Genomic DNA, 18,331 nt, shown 5'->3' with positions numbered 1-18,331 from the left:
GGGCGGGCGGGAGCGGGGCCGGGACCGCGCAAGCGCCCTCTGGCCGCCAATGGGCGCGGGCTCGCCCCAGCGCGCCGCCTCCCGGGCTCGGCGCTGCTTGGAGGGGACGGAGGCCGGCGCGGAGGGCCCGGCCGTGCCTGGTGCGGGGAGTGGGTAGCGACGTCCCTGCGAGCGGAGGGGAAGGTGAGTGGGACCGGGGGCTGGTGGGGGAGAGCTGGGCGCTGGGGAGCGGGGCCGTGGGCGGCTGGCGGGTGGAGGGGGCGCTTGGGCCCCGAGCGGTGCCACGTGGGTGAGTGCGTGAGTGTCGGGGTGAGGGGCCGCTGCCCCTCCGACCGCATTCTCTTTGCTTGGCGTTTCTTCCAGACGCGTGTCTGCCTCTTCGCTGTTCCCACGTGCCGCCCCCATGGCAGCGATCTACTCCGGGATTTACCTGAAGCTGAAAAGCGCCAAGACTTCTTGGGAGGACAAACTCAAACTAGCTCGGTTCGCGTGGATTTCTCACCAGTGCGTCCTGCCTAATAAGGAGCAAGTGAGTGCTTTTTAGTGGTGAACAGTGATGAAAGATGAAAATACCGATGGCGGATTGCTGCTGTGGATGAATCAATTCTTAAAATCCAGACCTAGCTTTTAGCTAGCTGATAGCACTGTAAATATAGCGCTGGTTTAGGATTGTGATCAGCTCTGATTTCTTTGTCGTTACATGAAATGTTTTTTAAAAACGTATTGCAGGTAGCTTTAGCACAAAGTCCTGCATTAGTGCAGTATGGAAGAAACTTTCTTGTAAAGAGGGTGGTGCCTGTGTTCTGTCTCTCAGAGTGATGAGAAATCATTGTCTTCAGAGCTGTCATTGCCATTGGTATTATGTCCAATACAGGACACTCCGAAGTCAGATGCTTTTGGCCATAGTTAAAAACAAGAACTTCAGGGTGGGAGGACTGACTGTAGCCATGTGTGTGTTCTCTGGTGCTCAGAACTTGTGCATGAGCAAAGAGCACACAGTGGATTCATGGACTGCTGCTTGGAAGGTGATTTGGTTTTCTCTTCATGAAACCCGCTGTGTGTCCTGTTTTGTTTTGACGCTGTTTCCTGAAGGTCTCTGCAGTGTTTCCCTGGGTTACGGGTGTCTTGTCCTATTCCTCCCGCCCTGGTAGTACTGTGGGGTCTAGGGTTTGCACATCTGAGATCTATGTTTTGGGTTCTTGTTATTTCAGTTACTTAGAATATTAAACTTAGCCATACACTATAACTTCGGTTTTGAAACAGTAATTAGTAGATTTCAGCCTTTTCCAGTTTGCACCTGTCTGAATTCCTGGGCCTGAATTTCTAGGTAGTGAATTTCAACACATGAGGAGAGGGATGTGAGTGGAATAGCAGCTGTCAGAAAGTGAAAACTAGCTGATTCTCTGAGCACTGATTTAAAAGACTGCATTTGCTAACCGGTATCAATTGTTAGAGTTAGAATGTTGTCAGACTTTAGATGTTCACTCCTGAAAGCTGTTTTGGGATGGTACATGAGAGCACAGCGCCAACATTAGGTAGAGTGTAAGCTCTTAGGAATTGAAATCTTCAGAGGCAGACTTCTCTGCTCACTCAGAGTCTGTTCTGCTTGGATGTAGCACAGTTCTCAAGGCACAAACACTGTAACTGTGAAGAGGTACTGCTTTTGTCCTGGTTTTGCTTGGGGGTTATTAAAGATTTATTAAATATTTCTTGTTTTCCCTTCTCTTAACAGGTTTTACTTGACTGGGTAAGCCATGCATTGGTTTCAAACTACAACAAGAAACTTGAACTGGAGGATGAAGTTGTTGAAAAACTCTGGGCATATCTTGACAATGTTATCCACAGTAAAAGACTACAGGATCTCTTAAAGAGTGGGAAGACTATTGGTCTCAGTTTTTCAATTGCACAGGTAACTATAACTGTGGATATCTCATAAAATTCTGGCTAGCAATATGTATCTTTTACAGTACTTGACTCTTTCTCACAGTGTCAGATGTTAGATGAAATATGTATTAATCTGATAGCTTGCAGGACCTATACTGAAAGTTTCTATATTTCTGTCCTGCAGTACAGTTTGTATTTGTGCAGCACAAAGGTTAAAAATGGCAGAATTAGTGAATGGTTGCAAAGGCAGTGAAAATGACTTGGAAAATGACCCTTGTAGTTTTGATCAGATTGAAGGGAAGCAAGAAAAGATTGTCTTTACATGCAGAATTGAACCGTGAAGTATGGAGAATCGGTTGGATGAAATCTGTGCTTCAGAGACTTTATGCAGAAAGTGTGCCAAATTTAAACATGGTCTGGGTATGAAAACCTGTCTGGATAAAGATTAGGTCAGAGGTACAGGACAGGGTACTCTGAACACCAAGGACAGAGGTGGTAGAGGGTCCAGTGGAAAGAATTTAAGGGTCTGTTTTAGTCCAACAGTGTTCCAGCTGAGGAGATGAACCATCCACAATAAGTTGTAAGGAGACAGGTGACGTTTTTAGCAAAATAGAGGCAGATTTGTAATTGTTACTGAATTTGTTTGCAGACGTTATCTAAAGGTGAGAAAAGGGAACAAGTGAAAAGTGGATCAAAGGGAAAAACAGGGAAATCCACAAAAAGTTTGAGAAAAGGAAAAGAAACGCAATATTATTTCTCTAGAAATGTGTATCCCTCAAAGAGAAAAGAGAACAGTCCTTCACATTCCAGATATCAGCACCAGAAACTGTCTTATTTTCAAATATAAAGATGACATTGAGTCATGGACATTCTTACTAAATAAGCTCTCTGTATCAGAGCAGGGATGTGTATTGTGTGTGGGTTTGTTGTTGTTTGGAGCATGATTTTGAGGACCATTCAAGAAGGGAAGAAGTCTACCCCTACTCCGTTTCTGCAGGATGAACTATTAGGATCAAGTATGGATAGTCTTACGCCGTTGCCAGTAGCGCACATGAGGGCTTCCTCACTCATCTGGTGCTGCAAACAAATGCAAGGACAGTGGAGCTTCTAGTTTGAGACCTATGATGTGAGAGGCCCAGCAGCAGCTGTTGGCATGTCCCCCTTGCTTGCAGCCACAGCTCACAGAAGATGGTGGTGGTTCATTATGATGGGCTTTATCTTTGTATGCTAAATTGACTGGTTTTTGGGGTTTGTTTTTGTTCTTTTTTCCCCATTTTCAGGTCATAAACAAAAGGTTACTGGAGGCCTGTTCTGAAAAAACACAAAACATTGGCACAGTGCTGAGCTGCTCCAGTGGCATCCTTTCTACTCCTTCGCTGTCCATCATTTACACAGCAAAGTGTGAGCTTTTGGTTGATCTCCTCAGCAAGCTGTCCAAGCTGGCATGTCAGGAGCTGGCTTCTTATGATGCTGTGGGCTCCCAATTGTTCAGCGTCCTCCAACTTACCTTTGCTCAGTACCTCCTGATCCAGAGGCAGCAAACCAACCCAAACCGTGTGTTTGGGCAAGTGACGAGTCACTTGCTCCAGCCATGTTTGCTGCTGAGGCACTTGTTGACTGTGAGGAGCTGGACACAAGCAGATGATAACCATGTGCGTCAGCACCTGAGCCGGGACGTACGAAACCAAATAGAAACTTTGCTGCAGGCTGGGTTATTTCAGCCTGAGCTTTTCTCATCCTACAAAGAAGAGCTGCTTCCAGAACAGGAACCCCAGGAGAAGAAGAAAGGAGCTTTGAAAACTCTTTTGCTACCAGTCAACACAGTGCAGACCAAGCTGGGCAGTGACTTGTGTGAATCTGCCCTCCATGGGGCGGTTGTGGCTGGTTCGGTGTCCCTGCTATATAAGCTCTTTCTGGACTCATACTGTAAGGCAGAAAACCACCTCGTGTGTTTCCACATGCTTAGCAGGCTTTTTGGCTGTCTCAGGCTCTCTGACCTACAACAGGCAGGGAGGAGGGATACGCTCTCCCCTGTGGACTGGAGCACAGAGCTGCTTGCTTTGGAACAGCTTCTGAACTTGGTGCTCAGCAACGATATCTATAATGTCGCCAGTGACCGCATCCGGCACAAGGAGGTGCAGTTTGGGTTTTACCGGAAGCTAGCACAGATGCTGCTTACACACTCCCAAGCTTCCATCCCTGCTTGGTTCAGGTGTCTCAAACTCTTGATGTCATTAAACCACCTTATAGTAGAGCCAGACCTGGATGACTTGGTGTCGTCTTCTTGGATTGATGCCGAGGCCTCTGAGCCGCGTACGAAGAAGGCACAGGAGACTCTCATCAACACCATATTCCAGACTTACTCCAAGCTGAGGCAGTTCCCACGGCTCTTTGAAGAGGTGCTGACAGTCATTTGCCGGCCAGCTGTTGATGAACTGAGGCCGCCCATCTTCTCTGCTGGCCTGACAGTAAAGCTTCGTGAGTGCCTCCTTGAACTGCCACCCAACCAGATTCTGGACATTCTGTGTCTCTTTGTGGAGAAATGCCAGACCCTTATCATTCCAGCTGTTGAAGGGTCAGTTGACATGGCCTTGAAGCTGATGTCAGTGTGCTCAGTGCTGCATGCTTTTCTGTTCAACATGAGGAGCCTGGATGATGTCACTCCTTCCCCTGTGGTGCTTCGCACTCAGCGTTTGATGGCAAACATACAGAGGGGAGTAACTCAGCCACTGATGGAGCTGCTGCAGGCTCCTAGGAGAGAGGAAGAAAAGTCAGAGCTTTGGCTAAGAAAGGCCAGTGACGCTGCTCTCCTCCTTGTTTACACTTGGGTTCAGGTAGACACTCTGTTCGGTTTTAGCTGCAGTAAATATGTGTCTCCAACAGCTGAAGTTGCTGTTTCTGAACCTGCTGCAAGGCTCTGGGGCATTTCAGCTTTCCTGCCTGGTGTGAAGGAGCAGTGTTGGGGGAGAGTTATGGAACTTGCAAATAGTTTTGCCTCCACTAGTAAATACTGCTTAGAACTGCTTGCACTTCAGAAAATGAAGATGATGTTAATGCAGACTGAAGCTGACCTACAGGCCTTGCAGCATGCTGCAGCTTTCATCCTGGAGTCTGGAAGATCCACCATGAACAGAGGAGAATCTGAACCGTGGGACGGAGATATCAGCGCGATAACTGAGTTTAGCTACCCCACAGCACACTGGTACCTCGTCATGTCCAACCTGACCATCCTGTTGCCGTATATTTCCTTAAAAGATGTAGAGTACATTGCAAATGTGCTTCTAGAGACGTTGATGTTGGCCAAAGCCCAGGAAGCTGCCACAGACCAGGAGCCTTCCATCAGCATTGGAAAGATATCCCTTGGTTTGATCCACAGCTCTCTTCTACCAGAAATGAAGGTCCTGCACTGTGCTTTTCTGACCCATCTTATTCATCAGTTTGCTGTGGTGCTGCCCTCTGCTACCAGGGATTCAGTAGATCTGCCACTTCAGCAGCTGTCTGTGAGTAATATTGCTTGGCATGAAGAAATTATGTCTCTTTGCAAAACTGTTGACCCCTTGGAAGTGCCATCAGAAAACAAACTGCAGAAGGATGAGCTGAGCTTGTCATGGAAAACACTGGAGAAAGTTGCCCAATGTATAGTATTGTTAGCAAAAAATGGCTGCCCTGTCATCCTGAAAGAACGTCAGCTACAAAGATGCCTGGGTTTGCTAGAAATTTTTTCTCTTCTGAAATTAGACAGTTTTCTTCCTTCTGACTGTACTCGGTGTTTCCTGGTGCTGCTGTCCCTGCTAGTTAATACCAGGGCTAGTGTCTCTTGCAGCAGGTTGTTACTGCTGAAGGTTTTAAGTACTTGCCTCCACCTCTTGAGGTGCCTGCAAGCTGGCAGGAATGCCAACTCTGTTTTTAAGGTGTTACATGCCAGCGATGTTCTTGAGGCTGTCATGACCTCCCAGCTTACAGCTAGCAAGTTCTTCACTGATGTCTTGACTGATGTTCCTGTTTGGGCACAGTATGTCCAGGAAGTCCAAGAGTTTTTGGACAACTTTCTTCAGATGATTATTGAAAGAAGACAGAGTGTGAAGCTCAACTTGGAAAAGTTCATGTCTTTCCTGGTGAGCTGCAGGCCAGACACAGGTGCAGCCAAAAGCAAAGACTGGAAAAACTGGAATCCTGCAGCTGAGCAGTTACTGCTTACAGCATTCACCACACTCTGTCATGTCGTCACACTGCACCTCCAGCAGCTGCCAGAAAAGAAGCTGCATTCTGCGGATGTGATGTCTGCTCGGTTGGAACCAGTAGTTCTGCAGATGGTCAGAACTGTTGAACACGCTCTTCAGAGTAACACCCCAAACCAGCTTTTGCCTGTAGCATTCATACCATCTGTCACTACTCTCCTCAAAGCAGATCTGAGCCATCCTGTCAAGAAGGACTGGCAGAAGGAGCCCGGTGGGTTTTTGGAGTGGCCCCGTATTAAGCTGTACCAAGAGTTTTACTCTCAGATACTGAAAGAGCTGCCCTGTGCAGGGAGTAATCTGCAGTTCCTTCAGCCTGCATTGCAGTTCCTGACCGTCTTCTGCTCCGTGCCAGAGCTGTATCCTGGAAAAGAAAGTGCAGTCATGGTTGTTTTTGCTATAAGAAAGCTTCTCTCTGGTATGAAAACTCTTTCTCCACCTCCTGTGCTAATTCTGTTAGTTAAAAGCCATTTAGCAAAGCATACAGCTTCTTTAAAAGTCTGTATCTGTTTACTTGTGTTAAAACAGCAGGCTTTTTTAAATGTGTAACAGGAAAATTTTCAAGGAGGCAATATTGTGGTACCTGGACCACAGCCACCATCTAATTTGGTGGTGATCTTCTGATGGATGTTAACATCTTAATAAGTTAAGGTCCTGAGTTACTCATCCCTGGTAGAACATTTTGAAAGTAATTGGAACATGGTAATACTTCTGGATGCAGGGCTGAAGTGCAGTGTCCTGCTTGTGTAATTGGTATAGTAGGCACCACTGAGGCAGCTGATTTGCTCCAGGTCAGATCTTACAGTAAAGTACTCATCTGCTTTTGTATCTGGTAGGTGAGTTTATAGAACAGTGGAAGTTACCTCACTGTTAAGGATGCTGAACACTATGTGTTAATTCTGATAAATTCTGTGGGATATTGGCAGGTTGGTTCCTTTATCCTCATCAAATAAAGAGCCAGGGCTGGAGACTACATGAAAAACCTGCTGCCAGCTGTGGAACCTAATGGCTCCTTTATGTTGCCTCATTCAGAAAGAGAGAAGAACACAGCACAGGTGTAACTGTTCTCTTTGACTTCTTCAAACTGTTGGAATTTGTCAAACTTACTGCTGGTGTGCTCTAGTGCAGTGGTCTCCAACCATTTTTGATTGCACATACCTATCATTAAAAAAAACCTAAAAAATTGAGCACGCAGCCTGAACTCCACTATGTACATTACAAAGCATACATACAGAAAATGTTTAAAAAGCATGAGATAAAGATGAAATAAACACTATTTAAAATATTTTTTTATATTTGTTAAAGATATTTTACTTGTAATTCCCACACCCCAATGAATTGTCTTGTGCACACCCTGTGGTGTTCACACCCTACTTTGGGGACTACTGCTCAAGTGAGCTGCAGTTGTGATCTCAGTGTTTGTACTGCCATTAAATAGTCATAAAAAAAGCTTTATGCTTTTGTGATTTGTGATGGATCTCTGGCCACCATTTGTAGAAAAGACCTGTGGCTTGTTTAGCCTGCTCCCTTGGCTTGTGCAGCTGCTTTTGTGTAGTCGTTCTGTGTTATTGAAGACTTTATTGGTATGATGACTGCTCTGTGAACCTGAGAGTAGGATATACTTGAGATCATCAAGTCATTGTACTGGTGTGGAGAGAGTTAAGCAAAGTATTGAGCTCTTTATGTATAAGAGTGTTAAAAAGAGCTATTTTATTTTTTGTTTGCCGTGTTCTTACCTGTGGAAGTCCTTGTCTGGGCAATTGATTGCTTTTGTCTCTTGAATATGCAGGTCCTGCAATTACAACCCAGGTGATCCAAAGTATGGAGATGGAGCTGATAGAGGTGCTTGTCCAGGTGCTGGGAAACTGCTCTGCTGAGGAGTTTTATGCCATAATGAGGCTGGTGCTGCAGGGACTGGAAGTGAGGAATATTTGGCAACAGAAGGCTAAAGTAAGACATGATCTTAATATATTGTCAACTTCCTTGTACATGCTGCTGTATCTTGAAAAAAGGTTGTTGGCTGAATAACATTTGTTAAACATTTTTTTCTTCTTTGTCTCGGTTTTGGAGACAAAACTTTGGGAGGAAACACTCTGGAATGAGTGTCTCCTCCGAAGGGAAAAGGGCCTCCCCTTTTCCTCCACCAATAAAACAAGTGGGTCACAGTGAGAGTGGAAAAAAAAACCCCAAACTGTTTATTAACACACAAACAAAACAGGGTAGAATAGGATGAAAAACCCCCTCAAAATACAACAAATTCCTGGGGAGGGAACAGACACGTGGGCTAGGACCAGCCGGGGCCACCTCGCAGGCTCCCTGGACTGGCAAGGAGGGAAGGGAGGCAGTGAGGCAAGGGGAAGGAAAGGGAAAAAAGAACAAGAAAAAAACTCAACAGAGCCTTTTCCCAGCTAGCTGGAACACAACAGAAACCCAAAGAGCAGCACAGCACTCCCAGTGCACTCCCTGCCGAGCCCCCGAGCCGCTGGGCCCCCGTTAAACTGCCCCACACTCGGTGCTGTGGCCCCGGCCCCGGGTCCATCCTGAAGGCCCAGCGTCCTTGGGCATCGAGCGGGCGGATGAGGAATAAAGCGGCTTCAAAACGTCACCCCAGGACATTCTTCCTGCTTTATGTTCAGTGATCAGGTCAAATTAGTTTACATGTATAAGGGCTTGGTGACTGCTGTGTTCTGTATATAGATTGAGAGATGGAAAGATCATAGAAACCTACTCAAAAAACTTTCTGTTCAGCTTAAGGACTCAGCAGTCTGGATTCCATGTATTGTCAACAGAAATCAGACAGCTGTGGTGTTTCAGGCCATGCTGAAAGCTCTTTCCTACTTGCTGCTCAGAGCTCTTGCACAACAGACACCAGCAGTCAGTGTTTGTCTGTGGCTCTTTTTTACAAGGAAAAGGCACTTTTAGAAATGCTAGCATTTTTAAGTAAAACCAAAACTCTACATTTTGATACTTGTTGCTCTAAAGACTACTCAGCAATAACCAGATACCACTCAGGATCTTTTTAAATTCTGTGCCTTTCTTCAGAGCAGCTTAAGCACCAGTGATGATGTATGGAACACTTTTGGCAAAAAAAGTCAGCTGTATGCTCCTTAGAAAGCCCAGTGACTTGAGAATGACACTTGGATTAAACTTGTGGGGTTATCCAGCCCTGTCTTGTTTGTCAGAAAGAGATGTGGATGTGCTGCATCAATTCTTGATGCATCTCTTTGAAAGTGTGTCTGGAATTCCTGAACTGCACAGATAATTCCTGCTACCTGAATGTAGCTTGCAATATGCTTCTTTTATTAGTCTGTATAAACAACTAGCAAGTAAAAAAACCACTGCTGCCAAAACCAGCATTCTTAATTTACAGTGTACTGTATTGCCTCTGCTTCCCTCTGTTATCTAGTGGCAGTTGTATGAGAAGGCTTTCCTTTCTTAAAAGTCATGTAAGCCTTTTTGTACAGTAAGTTGATTGTGAAACAAATGTGGCGTGAAGTACATTTGGGTCAGTGCTGCTCAGTGTATTGAATTCTGTTGAGCTGCCACTTACTTCACAATTTCCAAAGAGAGGTATTGGTGGGAGGCCTTTCATGTGTCAAGGCTCTGGTAATGCTCAAAAGTGCCACTGGCCTTGAAAGAGCTCTTCTGTGCTTGAAAGGAGCCAGTGTGCCTTGTACCCCTGACTGATGATCCGTCTGCTTTCTGCAGGAAGTATTGTCAGCTGTTACGCTAACCAAATTGTTGCTCAGCTGCCCATTAAGTGGAGACAAAGAGAAAGCTTTCTGGTTTGCCAGCCCTCAGATAATCACAGCTTTAGCTGTAAGTATCTCTTTATTGTAACTTCATTACCTACCCCTCCTATTTGTTAGAGTCTCTAGTGGTTACATTTAAGGTGCACAGAGGCACACAGGAACAAAAACTAAACAAATCAATGCCAGATTCATCTGAATGTTTTTGTCTAGACTCTTTTTCTCCTCCTTCCTCAAGTAAATCTCCTCCTGTGAGTGCAGTGTGCAGATCATCCATTTCTTATACTCAGTAATTTTATGGAACTACACCATGTAATATGGAGCTTGGGAGAAACTTGTTACACTACAGAGTAGAGAGTCTGTCTCCTGTCCTTCCTTCTGTCTAAAGGAAAAAGTAACTGTCAGCCATGGGTTGCAGCAGAAGCCAACAGCAACAAAACAAAAAGAAAAAAATTCTTATATAAAAAAGTAATTATATAAATTTACTGAATTATGGAAGGGAACCTTAACTGAAACTAATCAAACCCAAGTTTCCTGTCCTTCATTTGTACAGCACATAAACCTAGTAGGTTTGTCTTCTCTTGGGATGATATCTCTAGGCAAGAATTTATCAGAGATTGGCTCTGTAATGCCTGGGAGTCATAAGCTTGCAGTTTCTGCCCTTTTTGATAGGTCTGCAGGCTTGTAAGGGAGTGAACTGCATCATTGCATTCGTGTGAAGAGGTGCAAAGAGGTGCTGGTTTCCAAGGGGCCTGGGAATAGTTGCTGTTCCAGTTACGCTCACAGCAGTGTTTGTTTGAAATGCCTCATATGCATCCTCAGCCAGGGCACAATTGCATGAAAATGGCTCAGGTGCAGGAGTCTCCCTGCCAGTCCAGCTAGCACAGGTCTAGTTTCATTTTTTGTTTCCAGTTGGAGCATTAGGGTTCTCTGGTGTTCCAACACTAATGATAGGTGGCTAATGCATTTCTCCATGTCTGTTTTCTGTCTTGTAGCTGCAAACCAAAGAGGCCTGTCAGGACCAGTCACTGATTTCCATCATAGTTATACCTATTCTAGAGACTGTAGCAGCTCTGCTAAGACAAGGAGAACGGGTTCTCGTGAATCCACATCATGTATCATTGGCATTCAGCATTCTCCTAACAGTCCCTCTGGATCATCTGAAGACAGAAGACTATCGTGGTGTCTTCCTGGGGGTCCATGAAGTGCTCTTCTCTATTGTGCAGTGTCATCCGAAGGTACATCTGGGAGGGGGTGGGAGGAGGGGAAAAAGGCAGGAAGAGCAAAACAGCAGTGATAAAATTTTTTTTAGTATGGTTTTGAAATATTTTGTCTTGTTAGTATGAAAGTGTGTTGTACTGCTTGTCATTTAAAAGGCTGGGAACCTCAAAATCACATAATTTCAGTTGCTCTCCTGCTTTGCTTGTGCCTGCACTGTTGTTCTCTAACAGTGGATTGCTTATGAACATCTGATGCTAGGTTAGGAAAAAACGTTTCCTTTTTCTGTGGTTGATCTCTAGAAGCACAAATGGCTCAGGATGCAGAATGAAAAGATAGTGTCTACCCTCTCCACTCCCTTTACTATGTAATCTCAGATGTTTTTATTTTGTGTCTTTTTCAGGTGCTGTTGAAAGCAGCACCATCTTTTCTGAGCAGTTTCCATCGTCTGGTTGTTTCTGTCATGCATGAAGGACGTCAGAAAGGAGACAGAGGTACCATGTCTTTTCCACCTTTGCATTATATATATACACTGTAATTTTATATACTCTAGAAGAGGAGATACTGAACAGGGCAAATTCCTCAAAACCTAGCTGTGACATTGAAACTGTCAGCCCTGTCTGTCCTTTATGTAAAACTGGGGATGAGCTTTGTGGTGTTGTGGGCTTAGGAAGATATCTGGGGCTCCTGTGGAGCTGCATGCAGGACAGCATTGCTTTTGGTGAATAAGTTAATCTTCACTAACTGGCTGGCAAGTAGACAGGAACCAGTAAGGCTTGCTGTGCTCAATTTCTGCTCTTCCTATCAACCCCTGTGTCTGGAAGCATGGTGGCTGCAAGCTCCAGTGATGCACGCTAATATGTGTGAGTTATAATCCCAAATCAATGCTACTAAATGGAATTTCTCGAGACTGGAATTGTGTTTACTGTGGAGCTGAGCTGTCACCATTCTATGCTAAATATAAAGCCAGAACTCTACATATCTGAAGCATCAGTTGGGATTAGATGATATATCTGTATGATCAAGGATTTGGAATAAGTGTAATTAAATATCCTAAGAGGAAGTGGGAAAAACATACTTCTTACTGGAAGTTACTAAAGAATTTACAGTGTCAAAGTAGACAAGTCAAAGATGTTCACAATGATTAAGATGGTCAGGACACAAATACCCTCTCATTAACAGTGGTGAGTTTTGAGACAAGTTGGCTTCATGGCCTGAAACTGATTGTATCCCAGCTTTCTGCCTGTGCCATGTTCAGATTTATCTCAGCTGCTATGGTGCCCACAGCTGTGGGCAAATCTAAGTGTATGTATTCATTATAGAGGAATATATTAGCTGAGGCTCCATCATAGAGGGAAAGGTATGTTAAACTGGTGCCAGACTTGGAGAATTGTCTTGCTTCTGCAGTATGTTTCCCTAAGGCAAGGGTCACAGGAAGCTTACCAGGTACATGGCATCATCAAGTTGAAAATGATGCTGTTTATCTTTGCAGGATTGTTCTGGTTTTGTAACAGGTAACATGAAAATAATTTCTGGCTTCTCCGCTGTTTGTGCTAGCTCTCTTCATTCTCTGCCTACTGAGGTAATTCTCAGCTGATCTCACCAGTCTCACTTTAAATATCTCCAGTGATGTAGCTTTTGCTGCCATATTCCACATAATAGATCTCATCAGAAAGCTTTCTTACCATGTTGTTTCTAAGAAATGTCTTCTGATTTTCTCTAGGTAGGGAATACAATTTTCTTGTCTCCTTGTTCTCTCCTCCGCAGTGCTAGTTGGGACTTAATCACGGAAGGGACCATAACTGCTGCTTTGAGCACTTCGACATCTATAACAAACAATTTTTGCCTTGCAGTGCACATGAAATTGGAATCAGTATACTCTTACAAAATAGCCATTCTAAGAGATGTATTTTGTGTGTTGTACGGGGCCTCTAGCTGTGGCTTGATAAGAAAAGATGATAAAATGGGCAAGCTGTCCTTGGCCTCATGTAGTTCAAGCATCAAGACTGAGTGATTCATTGGGGTTTCTTTCCTAATGTTTTTAAGCCTCAAATGCCAGGCTGCATCTCACTTTGTGTTTTAGGCAACACGGACGAGTTTGAAATGATACTGAAATGTGCACACTTGGTGGAACGGATGTATACTCATATTGCTGCAGAAATGGAGGACTTCACTGTGTTTTCTGCTTTCATTGTGGCTCAGTATGTGACTGAATTGCAGAAGGTATGTTCTCATCTATCTTGAAAGTGCCATAGTACTGTGCTAGCTTTGGAGTTTCTGTTCCAAAGGCAACTCTGTTAAATTTTGTAAAATTTGTGAAGTTACAGAAGTTGTTATGCCTCATGGAGATACAGGTTTGATCCAGACTGTTATACTGAGCAAGAGTTTCTGAGAATGTTTCTTACCAAACTCCTGGAAAATTTTCTAAAGGCGTGGGCTGTGTCTTTTTTTTTCTAAGATGAAACAATGCAGTGCCCATGTACAGAACTGCTTTGCTTTCATGCCATGTTGGGTATTGCTTTTCTTCATAGAATCATAGAATGGTTTGGATTGAAAGGTTGAAAGATAACCTTTAAAGGTCATCTAGTCCAACTCCCCTACAATGATCAGGGACATCTTGAAATAAATCAGGTTGCTCACTGCCACATCCAATTTGGCCTTGAATGTTTCCAGGGATGAGGTGTCCACCACCTCTCTGGGCAACCTGTTCCAGAGTTTTGCCACCATCATTGTTAAAAATGTCTTATACTATTTGTCTCCCAAATAGTTTTGTTGTCCAGGACTGGTAGTAGTTAAGGCCCTATCTGGCAAAGTAATGGTGGAAAATTCTGGAAAATATCTTTTAATATGGTCTAAATGATTAAGTGAATAGAAAAAATGTTACCAAGTCAAGAATTATTAGCTTTTCAGTAATTCTGTACCAAATCCTTCTGTACCAAAGGTACCATTCTGATCCTTACTGAGAGCAACTACTTCTGCTCTTATGGATGCCAGAGCCAGATCAGTATTTTCTGTCATCTGGAGGTAACTTCAGCTTGTCATTTTCTTCAGCCCAATATACTTAGATTTCACTAGGGTTTGAGTGCTGCTTGTGGCACAAGTACCTGCAAATTGATTATTTGTGGTTCTGGCCTGGGCATGGGCTGAAATACAGAAAGGAATTTTAGTCTTTGTTTTTAGGCCCTCTTACAAAAATAAAAATATCCTAACTGGTGCTATGTTCCTGAAGGATTGTGGTGTAACCAGTGTAACTAACCATGGAGGTTATTACAGAGGTTAAACTTTGCTGCCTTCTCTCATGACCTTTTTTCTGTCTTTTTTCTTTTTTTTTTTTTTTTTTTTGGCCGGGGGGGTGGTGGAGCAAAACAATGGGAGATGTCAGATTTCCTGGTTAGTTGGTTATTGTTTACGTAGTGAACATGGTAGTTCGGCAGAGGGAAAATTGCTGTTAAGACAACTTCTGTTCCCTTTAACCACCTCTGAAATCTGTAATCTGGTCATCACTGAATGTAAGTCTGAAAGCCTGACTTGAATTGTCAAACGACCTTTTTGAGTTGAAAGGACACTTGTCTCTGTATTAGCAGGAGCACAAAGTCTCATGAGACTTCTAGGAAAGTTTTGTGCAAGATGTTCACTGGGAAATGGAAAATGATGGATGATAGCTGAAACCACCGATCAGTAATGTATGCATGGAACCTTTGGGTGTGGAAGGGGGAATTGGTGTAGTGTGCCACCAGACGCTGTGGCAAAGGAGTGTTTTCTGTCTGACAGAATAGATAGATCACAAGTAGGTGATGATTTATTTGCTCGTTGGACTGGTGGGAATTGATGGATATCAGAGGAAGGGGAGGCCTCAGCATGCCTGTCTTAAATGGAGCTTGAACACATCTTTCATGTTGCTCTGTGGAGGGAGAGAAAAACTCTTTTAACCATTCATCTCTTCCAAGTGGCTTTCTGTGTGTGATATGAAGACCCTGAGGGTCCATCAAAGATAACTGAGAAGAACATGTTGGTAGGTTTAACTCTTTACATGGGCATTTGCACACTTACTGAAACCCTTTTAAGGGTCTGCAAACTAGAGCTGATGAAAGCTACTGGCCTAAGTAGTTACTTACCCCTAAAGTGGTTGTGCAGCAGCTCCCTCAGTGCTTCCTCTTTATACCACAAATTATTTTGTATTAATCTAGAAAGATTCCTTGCTGGAGTGGGTGGCATCTCTTTCATACTGTTGACAGTGCTTTCTGCTTGTTGCCTATGAGCTGTTGCTTAATTCAGCAACAGTGAAATACCTCTTCACACATTTAATGTCTCACATCAAGAGCTCTATAGTGCTTGACAAATTGGTTATGCTAACTGTATAGACCATAAACCACTTACAAGTATAATTAACTGCCAGCCAGTAGTGGCAGCTGTTTAAATTTGGTTCTGCTTCCCATGGTGTTATTGGTGTTTATAGGAAACTACAGAGCAAGAATGGACCAAATAAGGCATGGGTCCAGATGAATTTGTGGTGTGAGGGGTGCAGTTCCGTTAACTGCAGCTCTCAGATAGCTACTTATCCCAAGTGGGCCATCTGGTCCATATTGTCAATAGCTGTGGGTTTTCCTGTCCTTGTTCTCTGCAGTCATTTCTCTGCCCTAGGAAGGGAGAGCCCAGCCCAGTGCATTCACTGGGAGCTGTGATGCTCAGCTGTTCTCCAACCATATTGGACAGTGTAGGGAGAAAAAACATCTGTTAGAAACAAACCAATTGATCAACTGACAGAGAAGGGGAAAATTACGACCTCTTGGACATGCAAACACTTCAGGGTCACAGATCTTAATGAAGGCTTATGTGCCTTAATGCCTGCTATATGTTTTTCCCTGCTATGTTAGTGGATCTAACAAAATATATTAGCTGTTCCACATGTAGGGCAGAAAAAGAGCAGGAGCCTGTCACAGTGGTGAGGAGTGCACTTCATTAGCAGAAAGTTTATTAGTTGCCTAAGGAAGAAAGAAGCCTGAATTTTAGTGACAGCTTTTGATGTAATTTTCATTAGGCGTGGAGTGCAGAGGCTGACATCTGGAGGCATAAGGCTAATTTTGGGATTCAGCAAAGATAAGACATGGTTCTGCAGCAAAAATGATGTGATGATGCCAGAGGCTAGCACTGTCTTGGGCAGTGAAGTACTTAGCAAGTGATTTGTGAGCACAGGACAAATTTCAATTAGCCTAGAGCAGCAGAGGACTCCAGAGGCAGCACTGCTGTTCCTGGTTGTAGTGGGGGTTCTGCTGGTTGTGGGGTTGAGCAGAGGTAATGTCAGGAGCAGGGCGCCGAGTCCTGAGTAATTTCTTGTATTCCGCCAACTTTCTGCCTGACTTCAGGCAAGGTACCTCATTCCTGGTGTTAAAACAGATTAAGGAAATACACATCTCCTGAGCTTTTTGAAGGCTTCTTTTATTAAGGCTTGCACATTGAAGTACTCAGGAAAAAATTGTTAGATAAATATCAAATAACGAAATGAGAAGTTATAATTGTTTGACTACCCAATGTAAATGAGAGAGCAGCCTAAAGGAAGTGCTCATTTGTAACTGACTTACTAGTATACAGCCTATAGGAGACATACAGAATCTACTGAAATGTGTAATCCAAGGCAAGTATTTTAGGGGTTTTTTAATTACAGTTGTTGTGCAGAGGAGTGTCCATGCGATTCCAGGATGATTAGTGTCTTTGCCACTGCAGCAATGTATATAGTACTCCTGTGGATTTTACTGTAAAGGCTGTGCTTGTTTTGCAAAACATGTTTGCAAAAATCAGGGAAATACTGCACAAGTCAAAATCTTGGATTTTATCTAATGGGCTGTTCCAGATGGTCTGATGCAAAGGATAATGTTGTCAGCATTTAATGTACACTGACTGTGGAAACGGTGTTTTCTTGCCTTTCTGTCTTCAAGTTTAAGGCAATTTTGTTCTTCTTGTAGGTGACTTTGCACCCAGCTGTGAAGACACATCTCACAGAAGGAGTATATCACATCCTTGACCTTTGCATTGAACGGGACATCAAGTTCTTGAATGCATCGCTCCCAGCAGGCGTGAGGGAGGTCTTTAAGGATCTGTATAATGATTACAACCACTACCACAAAGCAAAAAAGCAGGGGGAGGAAAAGTACACTGCATGAGGAATCCTGCCTGGTGCTGCATGATCAGTTATGAACTGATCTTGCAGCACTGAGAAGATGCTCAGTTGCTGTTTGGTTTGGGATGACCAGTAAGATCGAACCTGAGGAGGGTGCTAAACATGAATTGCATTTATCCCTATACAGCCAGCCTTCATAAGGGGGAAAAAGGGAGATGGGGAGGGAGGATGTGCTGTGCTGTTTGGTCTGGTCCTGTGTTGTGACACAAATGACAGAACTGCTGTGCCTCTGCTGGCCCCTGGTGAACTTGCTGGGAGCCCTGGGGAGCTCACTGCAATTTGGCAGCAGATGTCAGGCTTCAGGCTTTGGCACATCATGGTGCTTTCCTGTGGAAGCAACAGTCTGGTCTAAAAGCCAGTGAGGGATATAACTCCTGCTTTCGCTTACATGGTAAGCAGAATTAAAGCAGTTAGAGTGCTTATTTTTGTACCCTGTTATTTTACATTTTGTAGCTGAAGAAATTTGTCAGTGTTACACAGCTGTACAGCAGGTTACTGTGCAAAACTGCAGAAATAACAGTAAAAAATTTGAAAGATTGTATCTCTTTGCTTGATTGGTTTTTCTGTCCAGTCCAGCCCTGGGCAACCTGATCTGACCTATTGAATTTCCTTCCCAACTGTATTATCCTCTGATCTCATGATAATCAAAAAGACTGACTACCTGGAGCTCTGGTCGATTTACTGTCATTAAGCAATTACACTTAGTCATCTGAGCTGTGATCACTCTCCATGTACAGTTTTAGCTTGTGACAAATGTTAATTACCACTGTTACTATCTGAGACCCTTTTTGGTCTAAGCTCAGCCTTGTTGCTTTGCATTCACTCTAGGTTAAGAGTAAGGCCTAGACTTCTTGCAGCTCAACTGACAGGAAGCTTTATCAAGTTTTATCAAGTATCTCCCTTTCATTAGCCAAATGACAGAAGTTTATTTTCTTGAAAATGATAGATACTAAAGATGTAAATTTTTATGTAAGTGGTAAAACAGTCTTCACACATACATGTAGGTAGTAGAAAGAACTCAATACTTTCATTTTATTATCTGCTTTAATCCATAGATAGGGGGTGGACAG

General features: G+C 43.8%; 1 protein-coding gene across 1 annotated transcript; it reads left to right on the top strand.

Moving 5' to 3' along the window:
• Window positions 1-60: 60 nt before the first annotated feature.
• On the top strand, window positions 61-17,802 carry URB2 (URB2 ribosome biogenesis homolog). The gene is made up of 10 exons (XM_042025231.1): window positions 61-183; window positions 364-529; window positions 1,733-1,909; window positions 3,165-6,537; window positions 7,909-8,069; window positions 9,828-9,938; window positions 10,864-11,106; window positions 11,490-11,580; window positions 13,170-13,309; window positions 17,047-17,802. Exons 2-10 carry the CDS (start codon window positions 404-406, stop codon window positions 17,242-17,244), a joined length of 4,620 nt encoding a protein of 1,539 aa, XP_041881165.1. The 5' UTR covers window positions 61-183; window positions 364-403; the 3' UTR covers window positions 17,245-17,802.
• Window positions 17,803-18,331: the final 529 nt, after the last annotated feature.

Source organism: Corvus kubaryi, unplaced genomic scaffold (genome assembly GCF_017639235.1).
Source record: "Corvus kubaryi isolate FWS band 111438036 unplaced genomic scaffold, C.kubaryi_AGA036_p1.0 37266, whole genome shotgun sequence".
NCBI lineage: Eukaryota > Metazoa > Chordata > Aves > Passeriformes > Corvidae > Corvus > Corvus kubaryi.
The sequence above is the reverse complement of the archived record's forward strand: the minus strand, read 5'-3'. Positions and strand labels throughout refer to the sequence as shown.